General features: G+C 44.2%; 1 protein-coding gene across 1 annotated transcript; it reads left to right on the forward strand.

Moving 5' to 3' along the window:
* Positions 1-499: 499 nt before the first annotated feature.
* Positions 500-7,814, forward strand: LOC148908729 (uncharacterized). The gene is made up of 2 exons (XM_089034831.1): positions 500-921; positions 7,464-7,814. The coding sequence occupies exons 1-2, from the start codon at positions 606-608 to the stop codon at positions 7,520-7,522; spliced, it is 375 nt and encodes a 124-aa protein (XP_088890957.1). The 5' UTR covers positions 500-605; the 3' UTR covers positions 7,523-7,814.
* The last annotated feature ends 2,487 nt before the right edge of the window (positions 7,815-10,301 follow it).

The raw sequence follows: 10,301 nt of genomic DNA on the forward strand, positions 1-10,301 counted from the left end.
GAGCGAGTTTTCTTTGAAGCTCTTCTTTTGCTTCTTGGTAGATCTTTTTGCGAGATTCCTCGGAAAGATCTCTTACAATTGTTTTTTTATTTCTTACATCCGACTTTAATTTCTCATACTTTTCCTCTTCAGCTAGAATAAGCGAGAATTCTACATCATCTATCTTTCTGTCACACAAAGCCTTTGAGACAAGGTCAGTGATAGTATTTACTTTAGCCTTTGACAGAGCTATTGTCGTGTCATGCTTGGATATTTTGCTTGACAACTGTTTCATAATGCCTGTTGTAACAGCGGAAACGATGCCGCAGGCGGCGCCGACGCTAGCTAAAGGAACTCCAACGATTACCCCAGGTCCAGTAAGCGAAGTAGCCACGCCAGTGCCTGTTAACGCCACGGACATGGAGCCGGAAGTTATCGCGATTTTATGTAAAATGCTTCGGGCTCTGACGTACTTTTTTTGGACTTTTTCATAGTGTTTCGTTTGCCCTTCCAAGTAAGCCAGGATTAGATTTACCTTATTCAAACGGAAGTTCTCGGCATTCAATTCATTAGGTAAATCAGGATAGAGAGGAGGTGCTGATGCTATAACATCCATTATATATATAATGTACGACGCTTTTGGGAATGATATACAGGACAACCAAAAATACTGGAATTGGAGAGAATTTAGGAAAAGGTTTCCACATGCGGGTGCTAGTAAGTTCGAAAGAAGACCCGATGGTATTTACTATAACGGTGAAAGAATGTACAGCAATGAGGATTTAAAACCTACGCTGGTCGATCAGGTGAAGCATTTACCGGTTGTACAGCCTAATTTCCCAAGGGATTTATTAATGAGCAAGGAAGATTACCCATTTTACGATGCTGAAGGTGGTGTAAACGAATTTGAAACGATGGTAACGTTCCTGAAGATTTCAGTGGGTAAGCAATCATTTGACGTAGTAGTAAGGAATATCTATGGGGATACGATGTTAAAGCATACGTCAGGTAAAGAGGTCAGGGAATGGTTAGCAGGACCCAATATGCGATATTGGCCACAGCAGTTAAACTTTGCTGTCTGGGCCGCCACTAAAGGTTGTGGCGTTGCCGCGGACATGTTCCACATTTCATTTATGCGGTTTCACGTTGCCTTTACGGTTAGGAGGCTGTTGAAGGAACTTAATGTACCTTTACCGGGAGATAAGGCATTTAATCCAATGAATAACCGATATGACGCCGCAGCCCTGGAAAGGTTAATTAATGAATTCAAACCACAGCAAAAAGATTTTCGTTACAAAGAGGGTAAGACGCATGGGCTGGGTATAGTTTACGTTTGGGGTGCCAACGGTGAGAAGCCAGCCGACTACGGACATCAAAAATATCCAAGTGGTGAGTTAGAGTTCGGTGATATGGGTGGTGATAAGAGTAATAATTCTTTAATTACCAGAATTCAATCGAACTACCTCGGCACTTGGGATCCATTCGTGTTGATGAAAGGAAAAGGTCTAAGAAACCTAGCCAGGATTAACCGTAGCATTGAAGCATTCGTGTACTGTATCTTAGGAGCGCAGGTAAATACCCGCAGCCCCATCATTGGATCCCAAGGTGCTTCGCGGGAAACACAAGAAGAATTCCTAACTTTATTTGAGTCTGCAATAATAGAAAATGACATATCCAAGTCGGTGCAGAGATATCAATTGGCGGTGCAGCAGTCTAAAGTGCGACTGGATTACGCTTTGTCGCCTGGTTGTTGGTTAATGCCAAGTAATTTGGTTATTAACACCAATTCCGTTGTGGGTTATAACAATAAGCTGCAGCGAGCTACCAAGGACATGAAGTTTGGGATGAATGACGTGAACTCTGACATGACCAAGAGCATTCCTCACTTCGTAGAGAAACCAAAAAAAGAGGTAGAAAAACCATCAAAGAAGGTGCTGCCAAAGAAATCAGTAAAGAAGGTTATACCCGAGGAATATAACCATAACTTATTAAAAGCCGGCTTAGCAGCTGCAAGCATTGGTCTGAGTTATTATATATGGCGATGAATAACCCCTACATGGCTGGAGTAGATTGTGTCTATACAACTTACACAGGTGAGAAAAAATACACCCAGGCGTCTTGGGTTGATGTCACGGGGATGTCAGTGAATTTGAACTACTCGGGAAAGAAGTTAATCCTTTGTAGTATTTGCATTGGCGCGAGTAGTCATGCCAACGTAGGATTTCGTTTCTGCGACGACAATGGAATACTGCAGCCCATGCGCGTAAAAGATAATAACAGGGAGCCTACGCATTTCTCCGTAGAGCCGCCAGCGAATAGCACCGAGAATTTATCGGTTTGGACTTTACACATGGTTACTGATTGCCATGGGAAGGTAAAGCTGCAAATGCGTGTAGATGATACTGGGAGCGTTTGTGTAAATAGCATAGAAGATCAAAGAGATGCGGCTTATAATCACAAAACCATAAGCACCTTGACGGTAATAAGCCTTTAGAAAAATAACCTTGTTACCCCTCAAACGAAGGGAGCCTGTTTTTTTCCTGTAATATATGAATCCACATTTAAGTGAAATGCGCTACGTCCACTATTTAGACGTGAAGGAGTACGAAGGACATGAGTGGTTCGATATGGGAATGTGGGTTAAAGTTGGTGGACCTGCGTTAGTTATTTGCACCATTTGCATTAACACGGGAATTACCGCGAACGTAGGGTTTAGACTCGTTGATGAAAATAACGAGCCTTTGCCTTCCTATCGGACTTCTTCGAACAGCAGAAGAGCTGTTCACTTTTCGATGGAGCCAAACAAAATTAGCTTAGAAGACTTAACGCCGGTTACGTTTCATATGATAGTTAATTGTAAATATGCTAAGTTACAAATATTTCCCGATGATGCTACCAGCGATGGGTCGATACTTAGCAACGCAAGGATAAATAGCATTGGTATAGGTAGTAGCATTACCGACGCAGTTTGGAGTCATAAGCCTATTTCTACTATAAGCGTGCTGCCGCTAATACCAAATTATCAAGGCGGTGTGAATACTATCTTTACTTATCCCCCGTCGAGGACGCTTCGGAGGCTTGACGATGATAAGCCCCCAGTAATACATAAGGATAAGATTAACCCTTCATTTTCTTTAAGAGTACCACGCCAATAGCTACTACCAAGATCCAAACGTTATTCCCCACGAACTTCAATAGTTCTCCGCCGGCCCTAAGTGCCAAGGAAACGACCGAACCCAGCAGCCCAGGCAAACCGGCTGCCATCTTTTTTCCCAAGGCCGTCAGTCCATTGCCTAATTTTTTTACGCCCGCGCCTGTAGCCTTAAGCGCGGTCATAATAACTCCTACTACGCTTGAAATAGCGACCGCGAATGCCAGTGGAATACCATACTTTACCAGAGCTCTTTTTACCTTTTCCTTAGTAGTAAGCCCCAATTCTCTTTCCAGGTTTTCCTTTTGCGCATGTAATTCCGCAAGGCGCTCCTGAAGAGTCTCTACTTCCCTTTGAGCTGCTTCCCTTTCCTTATCGGGGCGAGTTTGATCTGCAACTATTTCCTGCTGCCGCTCTATTTGTCCCTCCAGGTCTTCGATAGCCTGATCTCTTTGTCGGATTCGTTCTTCTTTAGCATTGATTTCAGCAACCAACTGCCGCCGTTCCTCTAAAGAGGTAGCTATGGTGGTACGTAAGTTCCTAGCTTCTTCCTTGTTTATGTCTAGGTCTTGCAAGGCAAGTTCAAAGGCCTTTTGAGCTTGGTCCCTATCGCGTAGGGCTTTGTTTCTTTGTTCTCTCATTTCCATTATTCTTTGGTTCTTGTCGTCAACTTCTCTCTTTTGAGCATCAAGGAGTAGTCGGTTTTGTCGCATATAATCTGCTTCCCTTTCTTCCAACGTTTCTTGTAGTCCCTCAACGCGCTTTTCTAGCGCGACCTTTTCATTCAGGGTTTCCAACCTTTCTAACATGCTTCTAGTGGCACGCTGGAAGCCTTTTAATCTTGAGACGTCACCCCTAACTTCACCATCTTTATCAAAGAGGGGTTGTGGTTTCGTCCAGCGGTCTTTGTCAGGATATCTCAGGTCCTGGACGCTTATGAGGACTTTGTTTCCGCGTTCTGTGAGCCTTACGTCGTCAGCATCGAAACGGGAATAACGCTCATTTAGCTCTTGCATTGCCCACTCTACAGTTTCCCGCGCGGTTGCTTCACCCATGTTTTGAAGCTCCAAGTACTCAGGGATGGGTTTGCCGTGGTGTCTTGATTGCCACATGCGATTTAAGGCGGCCTTGGCGCTTTTCCATCTACTACCATATTTATCGTGTAAGGCTGCGTCGTAGATTAAGGGGTCGGTTTCCAGGCCTTTAGTCCATGCGTCGTATTCTTCATCGTTAATATCGACTTGACCTTCTTCAGTGGTGGGATCAAAATCTGTTCCTTCTACTTCCATTATATATGATAAGCTCAAAGTTAAACCCCAATATATTACCTAAGCAGGTTGGCGGACTGAAAGCAGAACGCACCTTTCACCGAGTCACCTTTACCCCCAGCAGCGCTAAACCTGGAGAAACGCTGTACGTAGGTGTGCCCCGCCTAACAGATAACCTAGTCTTAGTTCCTGGTACCCTGGCGTTAAGGTTTGATTTGACGGTGCAACCTACCGTCGCAGATGAAAGGATTATCGTTAACAACCTTGGTCGCAACATTGTTTCAAAGATGCGAGTAAAGTTTGCCGGGGAATCCCTCTTAGACTTAAACAACTATGACCTTTACACCACTTACAAAGATCTGTGGTTGACTGCATTCGAAAGGGCACAAAAGATAGAGCAGGGTATTGGTAGCACAATCTTACGTAAGGTTAGGACTCCTACCAAGACACAACCTACTGACGGCAGCGGAGAAACCGCAGTGGCAGATGCAAAGGCCATTAAGACAGCCTATGGTACTAAATACGTAATACCATTGGACTTTGAGGCTATTACCAGCCACGGAGTTTATTATCCTAGACAGTTGAGTGAGTTGCAGTTTGAAGTGACCTTAGCCAACATAACTAACATCATTGGTGGGTTAAGCACTGCGTTGTCGGGAAGTATTCCTCCATATGCCATTACCAACCTGGAATTGCAGTATGAAACCATACATTCCGAAGATTTATCACGCAGCGCTGGCATGGAATACAGCTCCGGAAAGGCTTTCTTGTACGACCACGCGGTAATGTACAAAACCTTTAGTTTCCTGGATAAGACAGACGCGGTAATTACTCAGAGCATTAATTTACCACGTCGTAGTCTTACAGGGCTGATGTTGGTATTTATCAAACCTTATGAAGCCGGTAAGCGCGACTCTGAAGCCTTTCATAACCCCAACATCACCAACGTCGGGATTAGCATCAATGGAGTTCCAAATAAGGTGTATTCGCAGGGAATGAAGCCCTCAGACATCTACAGGGAAATAAAAAGAAAGTTTGGGAATCAAGTTGCACCCGGCGAGTTCTTTACCGATAAGTATGCACTGTGGATTGACATGCGAACCACCGACGACGAGGATTTACATGGGCAGGGATTGCGTCTGGTAAATACCCAGGACGGCATTACCCTGGAAATCAAGCGTGACCCAAACACTAGCGCAAGTGACTCAGACAAGATCAACGCATACGTCTTCGTTGTCTCTGACGCGCAACTGACTGTAGAAATGAATCAGCTAAAGAGTGTTGCGTATTGATTCGCGCGCTGCGCTCCCTCATCCAAGAAAGGATAAAAATATCTCTTACGTATATAATGCTTCGCGTATTCAAAAACAACAACACCAAACTGCAATGCATAGTGCAAGGCGATAAACTTTATTTCAAAGCGAAGGAGGTGGCTTTGGCGTTGGGTTACGTTAACTCTAGGGACGCAGCTAGAGCACACGTCTCAGAGGAAAACAAGGTAACTTTGGGGTCTATAAAGGGTGTCAATCTGACTGACACCCTTAATGCGCAACCACATTCCGTTTACATCACTGAAATGGGTCTTTATGAGTTAATATTCGGATCTGAAAAGTCCGTAGCTAAGGAGTTCAGAAAATGGGTGTTAGGTGACGTTCTCCCTACCCTCAGGAAAACAGGTAAGTATGAAATAGAGCGGCGCTTTGACAGTCCTAATAAGTTAATATTCAAGATAGAAAATGAATTTGACCTGCATAAGAAGGTCGTAAACTACATACGTCGATTCCACCCTATCCTACTGCTGGCACCAGGTCTTGGAGAACTACAGGACTCAGCTAGCAAAAGAATAGTATGTTGGCAGAAAGGTTACCAGGCAGGTCAGCCTGACATCTTAGTTCTCAATGCACATAAAAAATATAATGGGTTATGCTTGGAGTTGAAGACACCTAAGGGTAACGGCGTATTATCCTCAAAACAAGAGGCATTACTCGCACAATACGAAGCAAATGGTTACCTAACTATGGTGTGCAATGATTACGACCTTATATGTAGGGAGATCGACCATTACGCGGAAGGCATTCGCGTACCTTGTCCTTGGTGCACCAAGGCTTTTAAGACGCAGGATGCGTTAAGGACTCACCAAAGAATATTTCATAGATATAATGATAGTTGAACAGACACACTGGCGTGAATTAGTCCAAGGCATTTCATACAGAATAAAAAATTATGTTGTGTTCGAAGACATTAGCCGTTTAAGGTTGGTCTTGGAACACGACGGTAAAGAGTGCACACTGTGGGCACCGGACTGCGTGCGGTATGTCCTTCAAGGTGAGGAATTCACGCACATACGCAGCTATGGTAAGGTCAGCGGTCGATGGAAGTTCGACGTTGAAAGGAAGGTAGATGCTAATCCTCTGTGCGATTAGAAGTCATCCTCATGAGCGGTTAAGTATTGGTCTGCTACGGCGGACCTCATTTTTCCTGTTATCTGGTAAGCGGATACGGTAATTAAGACGCCTCCTACGAATGCTGCGATTTGAGGAATCATATATCTTTCTCATTTTTCCAAGCCTTTCGTACCGCCAGGTAATGGTCTAAAGGACGTGGTCCGTCGTATAGACAGCACCAAATATGTTGTCCGCTCCGTTGACAGCCACAGCGATCGCAAATAGCCTCCCAGTGTTCCCTGTCCTCCCATTTAACGCCCTCAACGTCGTCAAAGCCTACAAAGGTTTGGTCAATTTCCTTCTTACGTTTTGTCAGCGCCCGGGAGGTTTCAAGGGGGCAACAGCGTTCGGCTATGTCACCGTGGGTTTCGCAGGCAATACCTTCTAGGTGGTAACGGCGGCAGCGGTACTTATGCCAGTTCTCTTCAAAGAAGGGCTCATCACAGCGGCGGCAGCAGTTCTTAAGACAGACCCTGTTGTCGCGGTGATATTGTAAGGCTTGGAGGGTGGACAGCTTTTGACCGCAGTCACCGCAAAGGGTGCTTATGGGACGGTATCGCAGTCGCTCCATATACATACCTTACAGATCCTCTTTGTAAACTAAAGTTCTTTGTGTTTTAGGATCTGTGGGACACCAATGCCCAACAAAGGATCCTTCGGGGAATACCTTATTACAATGAGGACAGGTGTATTTTTTCTCCTCACGAATTATGCAGTCGGCAGGTAGTTCACATGTAATGCAGTCCATATATTGAAAGGGTAACTAGAATTCCTTCCAGGCTCCTGCGCCTTAACTTTGATGTAAGGAGATCTTAATAATATCTTATTATTCTTTCTTAGGATACGTTACGTAAAGACTTATTTTAGGGTCCTTCATATTATCCTCTTTTTATTTATTATATTAAGTAATGTTAATGAGATATCATTAAAGAATAATAAGGTATCATTAAAACTAAAGGCCCTAAGAATATTAGCCTAATAACATTCAAAACATTAAGAAATAATACCCTATCATTAAAACTAAAGGCCCTAAGAATATTAGCCTAATAACATTCAAAACATTAAGAAATAATGACATTAAAACTAAAGGCCCTAAGAGACCCTACCCTATCAGCAACAACGAAGTAGGATCATTAATAAGGTATAAAGAACACCCTACTATAATGACGTGCAACGATTGCAACAAACGATTCAGTTCCTTACAGCGACTTAACTATCACACCGAAAACAAGGTCTGCTTTAAGCAACGCGCAGCAACGACATGCGAACATTGCAATAAGACCTTTACGACCAGCCAAGCTCGTTCCTACCACGTCAAAAACAAGGTCTGCTTTAAGCAACGCGCGACAGAAACGACATGCGAACATTGCAATAAGACCTTTGCTACCGCGCAAGCTTGTTCCTACCACGTCAAAAACAAAGTCTGTCGCCGAAACAACGCACACAACCTTACTTGCGAAGAATGCTACAAGGTACTAAGCTCTCCTCAAGCACTAGCATACCACATGGAACACAGAGTCTGCCTCAAATCTCTTTGCAAAAGCTGCAACGCATCCTTTGAAGATGCCTGGCACAAATACAGATGTAAACGATACGACCTTTCAGAAGTCGTCTGCGAAGAGCATGGCGACGTAGCAGAACGTTGTTGTCCAGTCGACACGGTAAGGCAATTAAACAACCAGAAAAAAGAAATAGACGACCTCTTTGTGAACTTCGACGTCACATTTGAAAAGGTCGCCTGGGAGAACGTAGACTACTGGAACGACACTTGCGATAAGTGTGGCTGCGTCAGGAAGGAACAACACTTGTGGCAGTGCTTATACGATCCATCACAAGCACGTACTTTCAGTCGCTACGCCGAAATGCGTATGAAAGATGCGCTGCTACAGAAGGCGGAAATGCTACGCCAGCAACGACGATGAGGTTCTATGGAGGATATTGAATGAAGTCCTTAACGGACTCCGTAGCCCAACCCACTATTGTCAAAAGCGCACCAAACCGTTCTGCACGCTTCAGACTACACATTTCATCATACAATTCCTGCACACGCTCTTTTAACCGATCTATTTCTTCCCTTTGTATTTCTATGGTGTTTTTTTTATCCTTTGCGTCGGCGGTCATTCTTCTTACTGCTTCCACTGGTTCCATCTATATATGAATCCAGATCACATGCCTTGTAATGCTCTGATAGTAGGACCCACCGGCTGCGGAAAGACCCAGTTCATCGTGGAGCAGCTATTAGGACCCTTTAGATACCGTTTCGACTACATCGTGCTATTATGCCCCACCTACGTGAATAACCGCACCTGGGAAGGCATAGGAGTGAAAGATGACGACTTCTTTGTGGACATATTGGACCCTAATGAGTTATCCAACCATTTGAAGTTCTGGCACAAGCAATTCCCTAAAGATATGCAAACCTTACTCATACTGGATGACATTGCCTGTGGGGACGACGTAAAAAAGCGCACCTCCGAATTAGTGAAGCTCGCTTTCAGCGGCAGACATGACAATATTAGTGTTTGGTTGCTCTCGCAGCAGCTTACCAGTGTCTCTAAACCCTTCAGGGAAAACATAGGCTCCCTGGTCGTATTTTATACTCCAAGTAAGTCTGACCTGGAAACCATCTTAAGCGACTACGGCGGTGAGATAAGCAAGGAACAGTTACGCGGATACATGCGGTATTTAAAAACGCACCATCATTCTAAGATGATATTCACTTTAAGGTTTCCTTATAACGTTAACATATATGGAGATTGAGCAGCTCTTAGATGAAGTCCCCACACAGTTAGACGAAAGTAACCTCAAGGAACAACTCAACATCCTTGTGTCTTCGGGGAAGTGTAAAGAAATGATAGGCAAGGAACTTACCCATGAGCAAGTTAACAAGTTGTCAGAAGAGGAAGTCAAAAAGTTCCATAAGAGGTACGAGGCTGCCCTTGCAAGTAAGACCACGGACGCCGTCGCAGACTCCGCTATCCGACTTGTGACTAAATTGCTTGGACTTGCACTGCCCATAGACGATGTGGAGCAACTGCGGAAGGACATTAGCGAGGACTATGTCATCGCCCAAGAACTTAAGATAACCTGCGGGTGGTTGTCTTTGAAGTGCGGTAAGTTAATGGCAGTAGCCTCTGCGGCTTTGCACGTAGCTCAGCACGTCAACTTGAAGGAGGTACTAGGTTCCTTTGGAACATCTTGGAAGGACTTCAAGAAGGATAGAGAAGTTGAAAAGGTCTTTCAGGCAGCACTTGCTGATAATCAAGTCGCCTCAAGTACTTAGTCAAGTCATTATCAAGTCATTCTCAAGTACTTAGTCAAGTCGTCCTTAAGTCGCCTCAAGTACTTAGTCAAGTCGTCCTTAAGTACTTAGTCAAGTCATCCTTAAGTACTTAGTCAAGTCATCCTTAAGTACTTAGTCAAGTCGTCTTAAGTACTTAGTCAAGTCATTGTCAAGTA

This window comes from Actinia tenebrosa, unplaced genomic scaffold, assembly GCF_029948245.1.
Source record: "Actinia tenebrosa isolate PJP-AT-01 unplaced genomic scaffold, QUT_ActTen_1.0 PGA_scaffold3__52_contigs__length_22856419, whole genome shotgun sequence".
In the NCBI taxonomy this organism is placed as follows: domain Eukaryota; kingdom Metazoa; phylum Cnidaria; class Anthozoa; order Actiniaria; family Actiniidae; genus Actinia; species Actinia tenebrosa.

Coding starts and splice junctions, on each gene's coding strand:
- LOC148908729 (XM_089034831.1), top strand. CDS start 606: ATGTACGACGCTTTTGGGAATGATATACAGGACAACCAAAAATACTGG. Junction 922..7,463: donor GTTCCTGAAGATTTCAGTGG/GTAAGCAATCAT, acceptor TTTGTGTTTTAG/GATCTGTGGGACACCAATGC.